The 19,674-nt window shown below is 51.6% G+C and overlaps 1 protein-coding gene across 2 annotated transcripts; it reads right to left on the bottom strand.

Moving 5' to 3' along the window:
* Nucleotides 1-415: 415 nt before the first annotated feature.
* RBCK1 (RANBP2-type and C3HC4-type zinc finger containing 1) lies at nt 416-19,213 on the bottom strand. Of its 2 annotated transcripts, none has more exons than XM_060122864.1 (12): nt 18,520-19,213; nt 17,296-17,440; nt 10,754-10,847; nt 10,444-10,642; nt 9,134-9,255; nt 8,881-9,054; nt 7,404-7,684; nt 6,344-6,455; nt 3,460-3,639; nt 2,629-2,727; nt 2,144-2,287; nt 416-1,121 (listed from the first exon to the last, which is right to left on the bottom strand). In XM_060122864.1, the coding sequence occupies exons 1-12, from the start codon at nt 18,539-18,541 to the stop codon at nt 1,041-1,043; spliced, it is 1,653 nt and encodes a 550-aa protein (XP_059978847.1). In that variant the 5' UTR covers nt 18,542-19,213; the 3' UTR covers nt 416-1,040. The 2 variants fall into 2 exon arrangements, with proteins under 2 accessions (XP_059978847.1, XP_059978848.1); XM_060122865.1 differs by having other exon boundaries at nt 7,524-7,684; nt 18,520-19,211.
* Nucleotides 19,214-19,674: the final 461 nt, after the last annotated feature.

Raw genomic sequence — 19,674 nt, 5'->3', positions numbered from 1 at the left:
CAACTGCAGGTTCACCTCTTCCTGAAATATCTCTTCTCCAACACTGGGTGCCCACTGAGAGGTCAGAAGTTTGCAGCAAGAATTTCCTGCCAGCTTGTAGTTGCTGCCTCGGCCCCTCCCTCCCTCCCCCTGAAGCCCACGCTGACCTGCAGACCCCGCCTTGTGGACTCTCAACACTGCAAGCTGCCTGTCCAGGCCAACGTTGACCCAGAGCATCCTGCCCCTCGAGTGGGCGCAGGGGTGCTCAGTCCGGTGCAAGTATCCCAGCGCTCAGCCGCACCTTCGTTCTACACCGACAGGGGCCAACACATCAACTTTTGGCTGCAATTCCCAGAGAGCTTGGATCCTGCCTGTCTCCGTGTAGAGTCACAGCCCATGACCCTTTTGCTCCCTCGCACGACATCACACTCATCCCTTCCTGGGAAACCATTTTAATTAGTTTACACAGGCGGCAAAGAGGGAGATACGGAAGCTGGGCCGGCTGGGCTGTCTTTAGAAACTGCCAGGTCTCCCTCTTGGCTCTGAGCAGAATTAGCAGCAATTCTAAGAAGCCCCAGGCCTCCAACAGCAAAGCCAGAGAAAAGTCACCCCCAGAAAGCCAACAGGGGAGGTGGGAGGCTGTGAGTGCTCAGCGTCCTGCAGACGAGGGAGGTGGATGAGGGAAGTGTGGACTCACATGGGGCTCTGAGGCTCCATTCAGCAAGGCCTCCGGCCAGGGCTGTGTTTAAAGCTGGGTTAGGCAGAGATGGGAGCCACAGAGAGGAGACGAAAGGTCTGGCTGGCAAGCCCCAGGGGAAGGGCAAAGGCACTGGGGCAGATACAGCCGCGGACAATGGCCAGCTCAGGCAGGGCCTCTGCAATGCCCACAGCAAACAAGTCCATCCACACAGCTCAGGGGCCTTGGCCTCTTCAGGGCCCCTGTCTCAGCCAAGCGCAAAGGCATCTCCCAGGCCAGAAATCAGAGCCAAAGCACCAGCCCTGTCCCACAGCAGCTTGCAGATGTGGGGCTGGGTCAGCATGGGGACCAGGCCATCCTCAGCTCAGTGGCAGTTCTGACAGCTGGGGTGGCAAGGAGACCCATTCACCCGGCAGCGGCAGCCCCCGCTGGTGTCTCCCGGGCCCTAGAGGATGAGCGGGGAGAGGAGAAAAGGTCAGGACAGTGAAGACAGCGGCCCCTCCCCCTCCGCCATGCACTCCATCACACCCCCAAAGCACAGACTCCCACCCTGGGCCTTGGGTCGGGCACACCCCCCTGCTAAGATGACCCTCTCAGCCCCAGCTACCGGATGGAGGCAGCCGTTAAGGCCTTTCTGGGCGGCCTTCCTGGGCTCCCGTAGCAGCCTCAATTCTGTGGTCTGGCTACCCACCCCTAGACCTGGAGCCAGAGAGGACTTGATGGATTTTTGCATATTCGGGGTGGGTCAGCACACTGGCGGCATGAGAGTGTGTTCCTTCAGCCTCCACCTGTCTCACTGTCTGCCTGTACGGATAACGCTGAGCCCCAATTCCAGGCACACTCCTCCCAACGACAGCCACCATGCGCCACCATGCGCGTGCCCACCATGTGACAGATGCCCCGCGCTAAGCACTGCTCTTGCATTTTTTCATTTGATTCTGACAATAAACCTGAGGCCCAGCTATCATCTCCACTTCACAGACGAAGAAACTGACTCAGAGAAGGGAGTAACAGCCTAACCACACGGTCAGAGTGTGCCAGAGCCAGGGACCCACCCCTCTACCTCCGACTCCCACCCGCACCCTTGGCCGCTGTCCTCTAGGGCTGGGCTGGGCCAACATTTCTGTAAAGGGCAAGACAGTTCCCTGAGTTTTTGCCGGCCAGTCGGTCTCTGCCTTTGTAGTGCCAAAGCAGCCACAGACAGTATGCAAACGAATGAGCGGCGCTCCCACAAAACTTTACTTATGGACGCTAAAATTCGGCTTTCATATAATTTTTACATGTCATGAAATATTCTTCTTTTGATATGTTCAACCACTTTGAAAGATGTAAAAAACGTTCTTAGTTCACGAGCTACACAAATGCAGGCAGTGGGGTTAGAACTGGCCCATGGGCTGACCTGTCCAATCTCTACTCTCAGGCACTCTCCCACAGCACCCCTGAGACCTCTGCTCCCTGGGGACTCACCCCGGGGCCCCAGCGAGGACCCTTGGTGACCCAGCAGATCTCGGTGTGGCAGACAGTGCAGCGGATCCAGTCACAGCCATCCTTCTTCTGCACCACGATCCGGCACTGTGGGCAGTGCATGGCCTCGCCCTGCTGCAGCATGGTCTGCAGCAGAGCAGGTGCTGACCTTAGGCCCAGCCCCGCTCCCTGGCCCCCGCCCCACTGCAGAGAGAAACCGGCCACCCCCGAGTCGCAGAATCACTCTCCCATGCTGCTCCACCCAGGCCCGGCTGCATGCAGCCTCCTCTCCCATGCGTCTGCAGTCTCCTCTCTCCACCCGGACACTCCCTGCTGCTCGCCACTTGTCCTGAGTTCCATCTCTGGATGGGAGTGATGCCAGCAGGAGCTCAAGCCTCCAGGGCTGGATGAACCACAGTCCTTTCAGAGAAGTCCCCATCCCTCCCCAAAACTCAAATTCCCGGCCCTCAGCCTTGACCCAGGCTCACCCTCAGCATCTCCGTCGTCTGCCAGGCAGCCACGTCGTTCTGAGCCCGCAGGGCCAGGTCGTCTTGGTACTCCTTGCAGTTCATCTGCTCGTGGATGGCCTGCAGCAGGATGAGGGGCTCGAGGTGAGAAAGTTCCCCAGGGAGTTAGAGAGGTGAGGGCCGGAGCAGGCATCCACATAAGCACTTAATGCTTCTACGTGGTGTCAGTGACAGAGCCTTCCTTTGTAAACCACACACACCCTGAGGCCAGGGAGGTGAAGCCAGGGTCAGCACATATGATAATAATCATATATACCTATTTATTTTAAGTCCTGACAGGCACAGAAATCCCTAAACCGCAGCCCCTCGTCGCCGGCTGTGTTCTGCCCTGGCTGTAGGCCTAATGCTCTGAGAGTGAGCTTGCAGGGCTGCGAGCAGGCTCAGCCCTGCCTACTCGCCCAAGACCAGTCTCTACTGTGGTCACCTGTTGAGAGGATGAGGGCAGGGACGGCCTGAGGTGAGGGTCAGGCAGGGCTCAGTTCAGGACAGGAGTTGACACTCGGTCTGGGGCTAGGGCTGGGGTTGGTCTGTGACGGATCGGGGTTCATCAGAGGCCAGGATCGGGGCTCAGTCTGGGGCCAGGATTATTCAGAGGCTCAGTCCGGATTCAGGGCTCAGTCTAAGGCTTAGGCTCAGATCGGGGCCCAAGCCAAGCCTGGCCACTGACACACAGCTCTAAGTCATTGCAACCAGGTCAGTATCCCAGCTCCCTTCCCAGGAGAACAAACTCGGAATGGCAGTGAGCTCCTGGCAGGACCAGAGTGACTGGGCAGTGTGGGTCCCTGTCCCCACCTTGCAAAGCAGGCAGTTGATGTGGAAACACACAGGGCAGGTGAACTCGTTGACGTCATCCTCAAAGAAGCACCATCCTTTGCAGTCTGGGGTCTTGCAGTGGTAGCTGAAGGCACTGCGGTTTTCCGCAATGGAGATGCCCAGGTCCAGAAATCGCTGGTAATCCTCAGGGCTCAGGAGCTGCCAGCAGACCACAACCTTGGTGCTCTGGGTTCAGAACACCTGACAATGTGCCCTCCTGGCCACCAAATATCCCTCAGGAAGCCCCCAACCCATAAAGTCCAACACAGCAGTGTTAAAAACTCCATTCAAAAAGTGGGTTAAGGGAATTCCCTGGCAGTCCAGTGGTTAGGACTCTGTGCTTCCACTGCATGGGGCATGGGCTCGATCCCGCAAGCCGAATGGCTCAGCCAAAAAAAAAAAAAGGAAAAAAAAAAGTAGGTTAAAAGTTCTGGAGATGGATGATTGCACAGCAATGTGGCTACACCCAATGCCACAGAACTGTACACTTAAAAAATGGTTAAATGGTATAAATGTTATATATATTTTACCACAATCTTTTAAAAAGGGGAAAAAGTGGACAAAAACAATAACAAGCAATTCCAGGAAGATGTGGTTAAACTAGCATCCTGGTACACAGCACTCTGAGAAAGCCACGTGGCAATAATGTTTCAACCATCCCAAACTTTTCTGACCCTTTGAGACTTATTCTACTTCTACAAGTTTATCCTAAGAAAATAATACATAAGAAGGAAGAGACACCATGCAAAATGTTCCCTGAAGCATTCCTTACAAACTGGAAGGAACTATTAATAATTAATATTAACAATTATTGATATTAATTATTAATAATTCCAGAAACTGGAATTATTAAGAGAGGAGAACTAAACAGGATGTATGCCATAGAGATTTATAATAATCTTAAGGAAGGTTTTGTAGCAAAATAGCAAAAGCTGTTGTCCCTACACTGGTTACAATGAGGTAAAAATCATGCCTATGTTCTATATCTTCACTGAGTGATAGTCTTAAGAGTTACATTTGTCAAAACTCATCTAACTGCATCCTTACAACGGACAAATTTTATTGTGTGCAAGGTATACCTTAATAGTTAATGTAAAAAGAAAAAAAAAAATGTCTATCCAGAGACACCAAAGGAAACAGGAGAAAATGCCATCAGAGATTCTCTGGGATGGCAGAGTCGGTGGCTGATTTTCCTCTTTGATTTCTGTTCTGGTTCTTGTGGTTTAGGCATGTTTTTTGTAAAACAACCTCCACTGCATTACTCTGCTGATCCCTGCCCCTTCCTCTTTCTCTGCCACACTTGACTATTCTCTGAGGTTTCGGTCAACGTCCAGGGGCTCCAGGGAAGCATGAGCCCTGCAGCTCCTTGGCATGAACTCTGGCGCCATCACAATGCCCCTTGGAAGAGGTGGGTTTTATAGGGAAAGCCTCTGGGCAGCGACTGTGGGTGCCAGGACGTATGGAATGATCTATGTCTTGGGGCCTCTCCAGGCAAGAGTAAGGAAGCCAGAGCTGCCCTTCTCAGCTGCCCCACAAACAACAGTTAAAAATGGGGCTTCTCTTAGTGTAAAGGCTGGGAGTTCCCAAAGGTCCACCCCTTCTGTCTGCCCTCTTTCCCCTGAGGCAGAACCCCTTAGGTGCCAGGAAATACTCGGTAAAGTTTAGGGGGTTCTGAGAAGCAGCATCGTGGGAAATAGGCAGAAGTGATGTGGAGAAACGGGGTCTTGTATATGCGGTGATGGGGGTCTCTCATTTGGACCTCAGCCACCTTTGGCCCTGCCTCCATGTTGGCCTGGGAATTCCAAGACGCCCAATTCTGGGAAGGCCATTCCCCAGCAGTTTAAAAACCAATGATCAAGTCCAACAGTCCACTTTACAGATGGGTAAATGGAGGCGCAGAGAAGGGAGAGCACTTGTTCAAGATGACCAGCAGTCAGGGGCATAACTCGATAATAATAACATTAATAATAATAGAAAACACACACATGCAGACACATACAGCCCTGTGAAAGGTTGCTGGAGGAGTGGCCCCTATTTGTTCATGTTTCCCCAACTCCACACCCTTGGGTGGTTCCCTCCCACACAAACTCTGGGCTTGAGCATGTGACCTGCTTTGGCCAAAGGGACAGGAGCAAGTGAGCAGCCTTGGAAAGCGCCCCTGCACTGGCTGCTCTTGGATCCTTGAGACACCAGCACATGAGCAGGCCCTGGCCGGCCTGGGGTGGATGAGACCAAAGTGGAAAGAGGCCCTGTCATCCCAGCCATCACAGATAAGACCATCACACCAGTCCAGCTAAGCCCAGTTGAGCTCTGCAAGGCCCAACCTGGACCAGATGAATCATCCAGCTAAGCCCAACCCAAATTGCTGACTTGCAGATTCATAGGCTAAATAAATGGTGGTTGTTTTGAGTCTGGAGTAATCCGTTACACAGCAGAAGCTAACTGATACAAGGGCTAACTGATACCACGTATCAAGCACTACTCCAAATTCTTTACACGTGTCTTCCACTATAATCTTCACAACCCTTAAAATAGAAACTAAGTCTCTGACCCCAACCAAGATGAGAAAACCGAGGCACAGAGAGGCTGCGTATCTGACCTGAGGTCACCAGGCCATCTGGCCCCAGAATTCCCCCCTGCTAACTGCTCTGCTGTCTTTTCTTCATAAGGGTGTTTTCTTTACTAGGTATTTCCCCTAGTTCCTGTCCTGCCCACCCCTTGGGCTTCCAGCATCCCACATAGAAAAAGCTCTTGATAAATGACTGGTGCCTGAGACTGGGACTCTCAAACCAGTTCCCACCTGCCAGCTCAGGGCCCAGTTCCCTGGGACAGGGGGTGTGCCCCTTCCTCCCCCAGGCCTTACCGCCCGGATCTCCCTCTCCAGCAGCTTGCCCGAGCATGAGTAGGTGTTGTCAATGAAGGGGCAGGCAACCTCAGCCTCCTGGCTGTTGCGGATGGTGCCCTGTAGACACTCCCTGGGAGAGGTATGAAAGGGTGGGGAGGTTAGGGGTCATCTGAACCCCATCCCCCAGGACTCCAGCCCCCAGAACTCCAGCCCTCACATGGTGAGGCCTGACCCCAGGTGGGCTTCTCCTCAATACGTCCCTTCCTTCCGATCCCTTCCACCAACCCATCACTTCTGTCCCCCCCACTGCCACCCTTATCACTCTGGCCCAGGTCCCATCACCTCACCTGCAGGACTGCAGGAGCCTCCTCACTGGGCTCCCTGGGTCTACCATATCCCTCCCCGCAGCCTCTCATCCCATCCCACCCAGAGCAAACCTGAGAGCCCCGGTGACTCACCCTCCCTAATACCTCTCTGTCCCCATCCCCTAACCCCCTCCATCCCTCTGCTCCAGCTACACTGACCCCTTGCTGCCACAGGCAGGCCAGGCACATACCCACTTTGGACCCCCTGGTCTGCTCAAGTGCAGCCTCCCTAGGGGCTTCCCAGACCTCTTGTAGGGCAGGGCCTCTGTTACTTTTACCATAATCCACTGGTACTTAGCATTTGGCACAATTTACAATTATATCAGTGATTATTTGATTAACATCGGCCTGCCCACAGGAATGTAAGCTTCAGGAGGCGGAAAATGAGCTTTTTTGTTCACTCCTGGATCCCCAGGCCTAGCCCAGTCCCTGGCACCCAGGAAAGCTCATCAAATGTGTGCTCTGAAGAAGGACACGTTCTCCACAGCCCAGGGCCAGGTGTGGAGCCTCAGAGGGCAGACTGTCCACCAGCGAGGGTCAGGGCGGGGTTGGCACGGGCTGCCAGGCCAGAACCCAGGCCTTACATGGGCCTGGCGGTTGTGTGGAAGGTCGCATGCTCTGGCGACAGAATGCCTGAGCTGTGTGGCCTCGAGCAAGTTGCTGGCCTCTCTGTACCTCACATTCCTCCTCTGCAAAAAGGGGAGAGTGCCTACCTCGCAGGTTTCTGTGGGCGTCCAAGGAGATGTAAGAGCACTGCGCCCCACCCCCTTTCAGCCATGGGTACTGCGCAGCCGTGAGCAACTACATCGCTGGGGGTGGGGTCAGGGCCGCACCTGCAGAAGGTGTGCAGACACTCACGCAGCACCACAGCCTCGCCGGGCGCCAGCACCGAGTAGCATACGGGACACTCGGTAGGCTCGGTGTTCAGCACCAGGCTCCGCTGATCCAGTTGCACGTGCTGTAGGTAGTTCCCCTCCTGCTGCTGCTGCTTCCGCTGGGCACACGGGGGTGGGGCAGCGGGGCGGGTCAGGGTCTCAGGGGCGGGCCAGAAGGGCGCAGGACCAGGGGATGGGTCAAACCTGCCGGCCGGCGGGGAGGGTGGTGGGCGGCGAAGCAGAATCCTGCGGTGGGGGTGGGACTGGGCAGGCTGAGGTTAGGCGCAGGCGATGCTGGGAAGGGAGGGGCCGGGAGCAGGGCGGGGCGGGAGGCGAGGAAACAGGGGGGTGGGGTGGGGGTGGGGCAGGAAGCGGGCCAGGCACTGGCAGGTTAAGGCTGCAACCTAGTGTCAAGCCAGGGAGCGATGGCGTTTGGAAAGGAAGGGGCCAGGGTCTGAGCGGGGAGCCAGGAGTAGCAGGGCTCCCATCTCTGCCAAGAAGCAGGGCAGGGCTAGGGCCAGGGAGGTGAAGGCAGAGCCGGGTCGAGGCCACAGAACAGGTCAGGGGTATGGGAGGTGGTGATAAAGCGAGGGAGCTGAGCAAGGTGGGAGAGAGAACAGGGTCCGGGCCAAAGCTGTAGATGGGACCAGCAGTGAGGTCATGGCCGGGGTGGGACAAGGGCAGACTGGGTCCAAGTGGGGGATGGGAGCATCCGATCAGAATGGGCGAACGCTCAGGGTTAGGTATCTGTGTAATCAATGCGTGCGTAACATGATGGGGGTGGGACTGTGGGAGGAGCAGGACGGAGGGCTGGGTCAACCTCCCAGGGAGCGGTGAAGGGCTAGGTCCAAGATCCTAGGAAGTCTGGGTGGGCCACAGCCAGGGAGGAAGGGGAGGTCAGGAATAGTAGGATTCAGAATGAGATCAGGGCTGAGTGGAGCAAGAGCGAGGTCACAGGCGGACGAAGGGGCGGCGGATGGGGGAGTGGTCAGGGTCTCAGCTAGGATGTTGGGGTCAGAGCCCGGTACTCTCGTGTGCACAGTGAGAGTGTAAGTCAAAGCCAGGGGCAGCGCCACAGCCCACTGTGGGGGGGGGTCAGATAAGCTTGGATGTGCATCACAGCCGGGGAGCAGGGTCCTAGCGACAGGATGAGCTCAGGGAGAGGCCGGTCACAGTCAAGTGCAGGGTCACCACCAGTGGTGTGATCAGGAGGGGGCAGCAACAGGGGGAGGAGCGGCAATGTGGAGGTGCCTCCCTTCCTGGCCTACGCCTCCCCCGTCCAATCTGCAGGTGTTTGTCCGGGGTCCGCGCCCACCTGCTGGTACTGGCGCAGCGCCTCCTCCTCACCGGCCAGACGCGCTCGCTCCTCCTCGTCCGGCTGGTACGAGGCAGGGACCTGGTAGGCCTCGGGCCGCGCCCGGCAGCACATCTCGCAGCCGGGCCGCGTGGGCTTGTTGATGAAAGTGCAGCCAGGGCATTGCCAGCCCACCTGGGGGCAGAGGGGCGGTGAGCGCAGGGAGACGAGACGGGCAGGTCAGGGGCGCAGCGGCGCGCACTGGGCAGCTTACCGGCGGGGGCTCTGGCGCGGCGTCGTTCTGCCCCCGCCCCGGCTCCTGGGGGCCCCCGGGCTTCGGGAGGACTGGTTCCAGGGGGCCCCGTGGCTGCAGCGTGAGGTCCTTGAAGCCCAGATCTGGGGAGGAGGGTTCAGGGGTGGCGGATCCCTGCAGCCCATTTCATCCACACCCTGGGCCAGCCAGGAACCCCGGGCTCTGCACTGACCACCCCCCTACCCCGCCCCCTTCTATCTCCCTCCTTCCGGAGGAGTCTCCAGCTCGGTGGTCCTGCCGGGTGGGTCCAGACCTGGCCGAGTGTCCTGGCTCCCAGGGGTCAGAGCCCCTCCTCCACCCACGACTGCTCCTGGGGCTTCCCAGCTTAAAAACCCTGTTTGAAAACTGATCTCCTGTGCTCCTAAGTGTAGCATCTAGAGGGTCGAACACCACTTCTGAGGTAGTCCTGCCAAAATACTGAATCTGAGTCCATTCATGAGGGCACATGGGACAGAAAAACAAAAAACAAAACTGGCCTGGACTCTTCAAACAACAGGAGAGCCAAGGGAAGACAGGAGACCAAAGATTGAAAAAGACTGTGAGACACCGAGGCCAAGGGCCAGGTCTTTCACTATAAAGGACATTAGTGAGACAACTGGTAAAATTTGAGCAAGATCTGTCCATTAGATCAATGGACCGTATCAATGTTAATTTCCTAAGTTTGATAGGTGTATGTAGTGAGAAAATGAGCCTTTTTTTTTTTTAAAGGAAATACACACAAGTATTTGGGGGAAAGGGACAACGTGTCTGCAACTTACTCTCATAACAGTTCCAAAAAATTACTTATGCATAAATAAATACTGAGAGAATGATAAAGCAAAACAAATATAGTCAAATGTTAATATCTGGGGAATCCACATGAAAAGCACATGGGAATTCGTTATACAATTCTTTATACAATTTTGCAACTTTTCTGTAGGTCTGAAATATTTCAGAATAAGAAGTAAAAAATTTAGAATAAAAACTAGCTATTATCATATCCAATTTACAGATTTAGAAAACTGAAGAGCAGAGATGAGAAGAGACTTGCCTGAGGTCACACAGCTGATAAATGCCAGGGCGGGGACTGAACTCAGCCCCTCTCCCCGAGACCAGCTGTTCTCTAAATGGTTCCCCAAATGGCTCCTTCCTGGGGTGTCCTTTGTCCTCTCTTCCCCACTACGGATAAGGTCTTCCAGGCGCGTTCCTGACGAAAGCCCCTGGGCTCTGCTCCCTGCTCCCTCTCCCCTACAACCTCAGGAGAGTGCATGCGCTCTGGAGCAGAGCCTCACCCTCCAGCATCCGCAGCTGCCGCTCCCGCTGCAGCTCCTGAGGGTTGAGTGAGGTGTTGCAGGCTGACAGCAGATAGAGGTAGGCACTGGCCCCGTTCCGCCGCACCCCGTGGGAGTGCAGGGTCTCCTGGTCCCGGGCCAAGCGCTGCCCAATCACCCACTGCTGCAGGGTTGGCGGAAAGCCATAGTCCAAGAACACCTGGCAGGGAGGATGCAGAGGGAGTGTGGGGAGGGAGGCGCAGAGTAGAGAGAGGCAGGGCAAAAGGGGGACCTCCGCCCTGACGCGTCTTCCTTGTGCCCCCTCACTCACCATGTCCTTGAGGGAGGCCACCGTCATGTCAGGCCGCACCGTGAGCCAGATAGTGACCGTGTGCAACTGCGCATCCTCCACGCTCACCCACAGCCTGCGGGGAGGGCAAGGGGCCGCAGGTCCAACCTCAGCCGCCAGCCAGCTCCTGGATTCCCACTCCCCTGTGATTCCTGTGTCAGAACTCGCTGCTTAGGCCCCTGCAATGGCTCCACATGGCTCTCAGAATAAAATCCAAACTCACTGTGGCATGGCAAGGGCCTCCATGCTCTGGCCCCTCCCAAGCTCTCCAACCTCTTCTATTATTGGCTATTATTGGCTCCTTAGCCAAACCACAACAGTTATTAACTGTATGCCGAGACTCTTCAAAGCACTTAACATGTATTAACTCATGTAATCCTCTCAGTGAACACATGAGGCAGGTACTGTTGTCACCCCTATTTTAGAGATGAAAACAGGAGGCACAGGTAGGTTACAGTGGCTCTGCCAAGTAAACAATTGATAACTGTTAGAGGCAGGATTTCAACCCAAACAGTATTATTCCACAGAAAGCGGTTTTAAACACCAACCTTCTCAAAGATGCTCAAACTTTTTTGGAAGACCAAAAGCATGAAAAGGGACAGCTAAGACAAAAAAAACAGAACTGATCCCAAGACACAGGAAAATTAGGGTGTAGAACAATAACAAGAAAGCCCACTTAGAACCTCCAGAGTGATTTGGGAAAACGCCGCATCCTTAAAGCAAGAACAGCAAGAAACAATCAGAAAATGAGGAAGAATTCCTGTGAATGTAACAGTGACTCCTTACTATCCTAACCTTCAGGTCAAACTACAAGTTCCCAAGGAAAATGAGAGATATTAAATTACACCATGAGGAGGCAATTCATAAACTCAGAATGTGGGAGAATTCTGGAGGTCAAAGACCAGGTTTCTTAAAAAAAATTAATGGCACTAAAAATAGAGAAAGTGAATAAAAGAGACTCAGACAACATTAAGAAATGCTATTTGATCTAGTTTGGCTCCTGACTGGAACAAACCAACTACAACAAACACTAACGAGGGAGTTACAAGTGGTCAGGACTCTGGGGACCCAGGTTTAATCCCTGGTTGGGGAACTAGATCCTGCAAGCCATGTGGTATGGCCAAAAAAAAAACAAAAAAAACACTAACAAGATAATCAAGGAAAGTTGAATATAAATACAGTATTAGGGAATTTTAAGTAATTATTATTAATTTTTTAGGTGTAATAATGGTATTGAGGGGTTTTTTTAAGTCATTTTTTAAAGACATATCAAATTACTTATGAATGAACTAAAATCTGAGACTTGCTTTAAAAATACTCCAGAAAATACCTCAAAATTCCTCAGGATAATGATTTTCAACACCCAGCCAACTATCAGGGAAATAAGAAATTTTTAGACATGTATAGACACCAAAAGTTTACCATCCACCTCTCCACGTGAAAAGTTTTTGAAATACAAGAAAAAAAAAAAAGAATAGCTGAGTCTGATGCAGGAGAATGGAAGAAAAGTAAAAGGAAATTTAAAGAAGGACGAGATCTTAACCTTCAAGACATTCTTCTTCAAGCAACAGGGGTTTTGAAACATGAAAGTGCATAGTTTCAACTGCACTACTTATTCTACACTGAGTAATATTTCCATAATCAAAATACTATAAATGCTATTTTAGTCGGTTTACATTTTTAGAATCAACCTAGAGGCAAAGCATAGAAGCCTGAATTTTACTTAGGAAACAAAATCTAAAAGCTATAACCTTAACACCAATAACAGAAAAATACAGTTGAAACCCTTATATCTAATGTCATCAGGATCAGTGGTGATCAGTTAGTCAGAAAAATCGTTAAAGCAGAGAACTCCAAAAACAGCTGCAGACTTTAACAATTTTACCTTACAGGATACAAATGCACATTCAATGGCCAATCTCTAGGTAAAAGGCCAATGGCTTTTCTTGAGTACAAATCTGCTACTGGAGTTCCCCATGATTTTTTCTTTTTGTATGAACCACACGCATTATACATGGTCTATGACTTCCAGTATCAGCTTCTTTAAAGTGGAGCAAAAACTTACACTCTCAAAGCATCTGAGTACAGAGCTCTTCTGGATTTTTACCATATTTTTTTACAACTGTCCCACCCTAAAATGATAACAGTTTTTTTTGGTGCCTCCTCTCTATCTTGTCTTTCTAAAGCAATCAACTTAGTTTTCATAGACACAATTCTCTTTTAGCACTCATGTTTTATTGATTGATGTAACAGCTAATTAAATTATGCTGTGGCAGTAACAAGTATAACTGATGTAAACAAGCTGTGTGTAGTGGTATGGTTTTTTGTTGTTGTTGTTTTGTGTGTGTGGTACGCGGGCGCCTTTCACTGTTGTGGCCTCTCCTGTTGCGGAGCACACGCTCGTGCGCCACAGCTACTAAGCCTGTGCTCTAGAGCCCACAAGCCACAACTACTGAGCCCTTGTGCCGCAACTACTGAAGCCCAAGTGCCTAGAGCCTGTGCTCCGCAACAAGAGAAGCCACCGCAATGAGAAGCCTACGTACCACAAAGAAAAGCCCGCGCGCCGCAATTAAGCCCATGCACCGCAACGAAGAGCAGCCCCCGCTCACCGAAACTAGAGAAAGCCTGTGTGCAGCAACGAAGACCCAATGCAACCAAAAATAAATTAATTAATTAATTAATTAAAAAAAATAATGCTGTGATAACTAGATATTCACAAGCAAAAAAATGAAGTTGGACCTCACACCATATACTAAAATTAACTCAAAAGGGATCAAAGACTTAAGTGTAAGAGCTATAACTATAAACCTCTTAAAAAAATAAATAGGGATACACCTTTATGACCATGTATGAGGCAGTGGTTTCTTAGATGACGTCAAAAGCACAAACAACAAAAGAAAACAGATAAACAGTCCTTCGTCAAAATTAAAAACTTTGTGCTTCAAAGGACACTATCGATACAGTGAAAAGACAACCCACAGAATGGGAAATGAAAATATGTGTCCATTGTATACATATACACCACATTTTCTTTATTCATTCATGGTTACTTAGGTTGTTTCCATGTACAGTATATATACACAATGGAATATTATTCAGCCAAAAAGAAGGAAATCCTTCCCTTTGCAACAACATGGGCCTTGAGGTCATTATGCTAAGTGAAATAAGTCAGACAGAGAAAGACAAATACTGTATGATCTCACTTATATGTGGAATTAAAAAAAACTGATGTCAGAGAAAAAGAATAGACTGGTTGGCAGGGAGGGGGGTGAAGGTGGTCAAAAGGTACAACTTCCTGTTTTAAGATAAATAAGTTCTGGGGAAGTGATGTACAGCATGGTGACCATAGTTAACAATATTGTATCATACATTTGAAAATTGCTAAGAGAGTAAATCTTAAAAGTTGTCATCACAAGAAAAAATAATTTATCACTATGTGAGGCAATGGATGTTAACTAAACTTACTGTGGTAATCATTCCACAATACATACATATATTAAATCATTATGTCATACACCTAAAATGGTTCTGAGGCTCAATTTCCAACCTGTGGAAGGGGGAGGAGGGGGAAGGCTTCCCACACACCACTAAGCAATTTTCAGACAGCAGCAGGGCTCGATTCTGGCACTCTCTACCCAGAGACAGCGTCAGCTTCCACAGGTTGAGGGCTCAGTCCTACAAGACTGCCCCACCGCTTCACACACCAATTGAAAGCCCAAGTTGTCACCTGTTCCCTGACTGACTGGTTATAGGTTAGGGATTCCAACGACCTCCTCCTTGGGTTTGATTATTTTGCTAGAGCAGCTCACAGAACTCAGAGAAATATTTACTTTCTATATTACTGGTTTATTATAAAAGCCTGTAACAGCCAGATAGAAGAGACGCATAGGCAAGGTATGTGAGAAGGGGTGCAATTCTCTCCAAATCTCCAACCAGGAAGCTCTTCAAACCCTTTCTGAGTGTTTATGGAGGCTTCATTACATGGGCATGATTGATTAATCCATTGGCCACTGATGATCGATTCAACCTCCAGCCCTTTTCCTCTCCCCCGAGATCAGGGTGATGGGACTGAAGGTTCCAATCCTCTAATCACAGGATTGGTTCCTCTGATGACCAGCCCCCATCCTTAGGTGATCTAGGGGCAGTCCAAGAGTCACCTCACTAACATAACAAAAGGCACCTTTATCATTCTCATCACTTAAGAAATTCCAAGTGTTTTAGGAGTTCTGTACCAAGAACAGGAAGAAGACAAATATATATTTCTTATTATAAAAGTCACAATACCTTAAACTAACTATATATGTCAATTATATCTCAGTAAAACTGGGGAGGGCTTCCCTGGTGACGCAGTGGTTAAGAAGCCGCCTGCCAACGCAAGGGACACGGGTTCGAGCCCTGGTCCGGAAAGATCCCACATGCCGCAGAGCAACTAAGCCTGTGCGCCACAACTACTGAGCCTGAGCTCTACAGCCTTCGAGCCAAAACTACTGAAGTCCGCACGCCTAGAGCCCATGCTCCGCAACACAAGAAGCCACCACAATGAGAAGGCCAGGTACAGCAACGAAGACCCAACACAGCCATAAAAAACTGGGGAGAAAATATGTCCATATAAAAACTTGGACACAAACGTTCATAGCAGCGTTGTACATGTTAGCCGAAAAAGTAGAAACAACCCAGATGTCCATCAACTGATTAATAAAGAAAATATGGTATATCCATACACTGGATTATTATTCAGTCATAAAGAGGAATGAAGTTTTGATACGTGCTACAACATGGATGAATCTAGAAAACATGATGCTAAGTGAAAGAAGCCAGACACAAAAGGTTATATAGTGTTATGACTCCACTTATATGAAATTTCCAGAATAGGCAAATTGCTAGAGATAGAAAGTAAATTAGTGTTTGCCTAAGGTTGGGGGGATTGGGGAAAAAAAGGTAGGGAGATAAGGAGTGACTATTAGCAGGTATGGGGTTTTGGGACTTCCCTGGTGGCCAGTGGTTGAGACTCCAAGCTTCCACTGCAAGGGGCATGGGTTCAAAGGGCACAGAGCAGCCAAAAAATTTTTTTAAAAAGTACGAATACAGGGTTTCTTAAAAAATGTTCTAGAATTGGTTACAGTGATGGTTGCACAACTGTGAATATACTAAAAGCCTTGAACTATAAACTTTAAATTGGTGAACTGTTTAAATTGTTGAATATGGTCTGTCAATTATATCTCAATAAAACAAAATCAAATGAAAACAAAATCACTGAAAATTAGAAACTGTAAAACTATTGTCTTACTACACAGCAGGAAAAAAGCAGGAAAAAACAATGTTTATTGAGTGATTAACATGTGCCAGGCACTGCACTAAGCATTTCAGCAACAAGTTTAAGCCTCCTGGGGCAGACTAACAGTATCCATTAACCCTTGCCTTGAATTCTAGTGCAATACCTGGCTGTATTTCACAGCCTCCCTTCAAGCTGAGTGTGGCTGTGAGAATAAGTTCTGGCCTTGGGAGTTAAGTGGAAGAAGTGTGTGCAACTTTCTGAGCTCTGTTCTTAAGAGGAGAGTGGGAGGGGGTGCCCTTCTTCCCTTCTTCCTTCCTGCTGACAAGAATGCTGATGCAATGGCTAGAACTGGAACAGCCATTTTGGACCATAAGGTGAACCTCAGAATGGAGGCCATGAATGGCATAACAAGACAAAAGCATGAGTCTCTGAGGACTGCAGGGAACAGAGCCTCCACATCTGGACTGTGTACCATCAAACTTGTTGATACCACTGTTAATATGTCTCTTTCTGTTATATGAGACCTAACACCCTAATACACCTCCTAACAATTCTAAGAACAGCTACTGATATTGCCCCATTTTTTATTTTTATTTATTTATTTATTTTTTGCGATATTCGGGCCTCTCACTGTTGTGGCCTCTCCTGTTGCGGAGCACAGGCTCCAGATGCACAGGCTCAGCGGCCATGGCTCACGGGCCCAGCCGCTCCGCGGCATGTGGGATCTTCCCAGACCGGGGCACGAACTCGTATCCCCTGCATCGGCAGGCGGACTCTCAACCACTGCGCCACCAGGGAAGCCCTGCCCCATTTTTTGAAAAAAACTAACTCTGAGAGGTGACGTGACCTGCCCTAGATCTCAGAGTTGATTTGTAACAGAGCTGGGGTTTGAAGCTAGGTCTCCTGACACCAGAACCTGCCATTAAGAATAACTTAACGGGCTTCCCTGGCGGCGCAGTGGTTGAGAGTCCGCCTGCCGACGCAGGGGACACGGGTTCGTGCCCTGGTCCGGGAAGATCCCACATGCCGCGGAGCGGCTGGGCCTGTGAGCCATGGCCGCTGAGCCTGCGCGTCCAGAGCCTGTGCTCCGCAACGGGAGAAGCCACAACAGTGAGAGGCCCGTGTACCACAAAAAAAAAAAAAAAAAAAAAAAGAAAAGAATAACTTAACTGTTCTATAGGCAAGACTATATCGCGGCCCACTGGGGTTCAGGAAGCCCTAAGTCCCTGGTCAGCTACGTACTCCTCACCTGATATCCTGTGTCAGGGAGACCTCAGGCTTCAGTTGCACGTTCAGGGGCACCCGTTGCTCTGCCAGCCATATGGCACACTGCATAGCCACCTGTTCATCCCCGCCAGCCACTGCTCGGGTGAGTCTCTGGGCCACCTCCTCAGCTGAAATCCACAGTGGAAGCAGGTTAGCACAGCGTTTATTTTTCAGGAGCTGGGGTTAAGGGGGTGAGGAAGGAGGTGATCCTTTGTACATGCTGCTTCCTCTCTGTCTTCCTGGTGAACTCCTACATATCTTTCAGCACCCAGCTTAAAAGTCCCTTTTCTCTGGGAGGCCTTCTCTGTCAATCCCCACTCCCACTCCCCACTCCCCCTCCCTGCTCATTTGGTTCTGTTTTCCCTTCATACTCCCAGGTCCCCCCATACTTCCGCTCATTTATACAACAAACATTTACTGAATTCTTACTGTGTGCCAATCACTGTCTCAGAAACTGGTCTTCGACAGTGAATAAGATAAACAGGGTCCCTCTTCTCATGGACCTCCCAGCCCAGTAAGAAGACAATTAACAAATTTAACAAAAGAAAAAGATTCAGGTTGTGATCCACGCTGCCAAGGAAATGAACAGGGTAAGGAAATCAGGAAAGCCTCTAGGAGGAGGTGACATTGAAGCTGAGAAGTGAAGGAGAAGTTGGGTATGTCAAGACCTGGTTGGGCAAAAGTGTTCCAGGTACAGAGAAAGAGAAAGGGAAAGGCCTTGGGCAAGAAATGGCTGGATTAGAACAGAAACCTGTGGGGGCTCCAAGCAGAATGACCAAGGGGCCCAATGCGGGAAGGCAGAGGTCAGCGAAGCCAGCAGGCCTGTGGGCTACCCAACTGCTCTGGGCTTTGTTCTAAGAACAAGGAGCACAGGAGGGTATGTGAGCAGGTTGGTGACATGACCCAACTTAAGTTCTCCCACGCTGGGTGGAAGGGGCCAGGGGGAAGGCAATGACCCTTGAGGTCTGCTCCCTCACCAGCCTGGGTGGTCTCCTGTGTCCTCTGGGAGCTCCCTACACCCTTCCCAGCAGAGCTGGCCCACTGAGGCCTCAGGGTCATCAAATAAATGAATGACAAGAGGCCCCTGGAAGGAACCAAGCCCCAAGGGAGGAAACTGAGGGGCAGGTGGGTAGAGGGACGACAGGGTTAATGCCCCTCCCCCCTCCCCACCCCCGAAGTTTCTCAGTCGCCTCCAGGCTGTGCCCACCTTTCTTGATCTTCTCGTCCATCTGGCGTGGTTGTGCCCATCCCCCCAGGCAGGGGCTGCAGCTCCGGGGAAATGCCACCTCCCGGTCACTTGCTAGAGGACGGGCGACCACGAGCAACTCAGTCCAGGCCGGTGACCTCTGGCGCGGCCCAAGCCTTCTTTGTGCCTCGGTGTCCCCGGTGGCAGTCGGGTAGCATCACACTACCCGAGGACCGGGGATGGGGCCTGGGGTAGGGAACGGGCCGGGACCCCGCGTGGGAGGTGAAAGGGGGCACCAAGGCAAGCCCGCAAAGGGCAACAGAGGAAACGGGACAGGCCTGGCTGCGTGGAGGGACGACGCACAGCCGCGGCGCTGGGAGTCCCCGAGGAGGGCCTCCCCTTTTCCCTGCTGGGGAAGCGCCCTCCGGGGCGCGGGATTTCAGCCCAACTCCCTCCCCGGCGCAGCGGCCCCTGTCAGTCAGGAGAGGGAGGGGAGCAGCCTCCACGAAAAAGAAAGTGAAAGTGGCGGCCCCGGAAGTGGGGCGGAAGAGTCTCGCGGGATCCGGGTCTCCCCGCCGTTCCGGCGACCCGGCGGCGGCCCCTGCTCCGGATCTCGGCGGTCCGGGGCGCTCTGTCCTGCAGTCCGAGGCGTTCCCACCCCTCCCCCGGCCGGACCCGGACTCCTAGACCCTCACTCACCGGAGCAGCTTAGCCAGCAGCGCCGCGGGATGGGTGGGGGAGTGGGCGGGGCCGGGAGGGGCGGGGAGCGACGTGGAGACCGCCCCTGCTCAGTCCCGCTGCCAGGTCTGCGGCGGGCGGGCCGGTCCTTGCTCCTTTTGCAGAAGAAATAGAGGCTCTGTTTGTTTCTAATCTGTCCGAGGCCACGCAGCCGGATTTAAATCCAGGCCGGACGGCCTCAGGAACCCACCCTTAGGCAGCCGGACGCTGCCTCTCGGCGGTCACTCTCCACCTTTTGATTGGGCCACTAATGAAGTTTATTTTCTCCGGGCACAGGCTGGAAGCTCTTTGCATCCTCCAGTCTTCCCACCCCTGAACTTTTCTCCCACCTCTCATCCCATAGATCAACAGATCCTATGGGCTCGGCCTGCACGATAGTTCCAGAATCTGTCACCTCTCACCTCCTCCACACCCCATCCCAATCCACCTCCATCCTTT

Source organism: Lagenorhynchus albirostris, chromosome 15 (genome assembly GCF_949774975.1).
Source record: "Lagenorhynchus albirostris chromosome 15, mLagAlb1.1, whole genome shotgun sequence".
Classification (NCBI taxonomy): Eukaryota; Metazoa; Chordata; class Mammalia; order Artiodactyla; family Delphinidae; genus Lagenorhynchus; species Lagenorhynchus albirostris.
This window is presented reverse-complemented; position numbering and strand designations above follow the sequence as displayed.

What these genes read in the sequence shown, in the direction of transcription:
- RBCK1 (XM_060122864.1), bottom strand. Translation starts at nt 18,541, where the DNA reads ATGGACGAGAAGATCAAGAAAG. An exon ending in CGCCCACAGAAACCTGCGAG is followed by an intron (nt 6,456 to 7,403) that starts GTAGGCACTCTC and finishes TACCTCTCCCAG; the next exon opens with GGAGTGTCTACAGGGCACCA. An exon ending in TCAACTGCCTGCTTTGCAAG is followed by an intron (nt 2,728 to 3,459) that starts GTGGGGACAGGG and finishes ATCCTGCTGCAG; the next exon opens with GCCATCCACGAGCAGATGAA.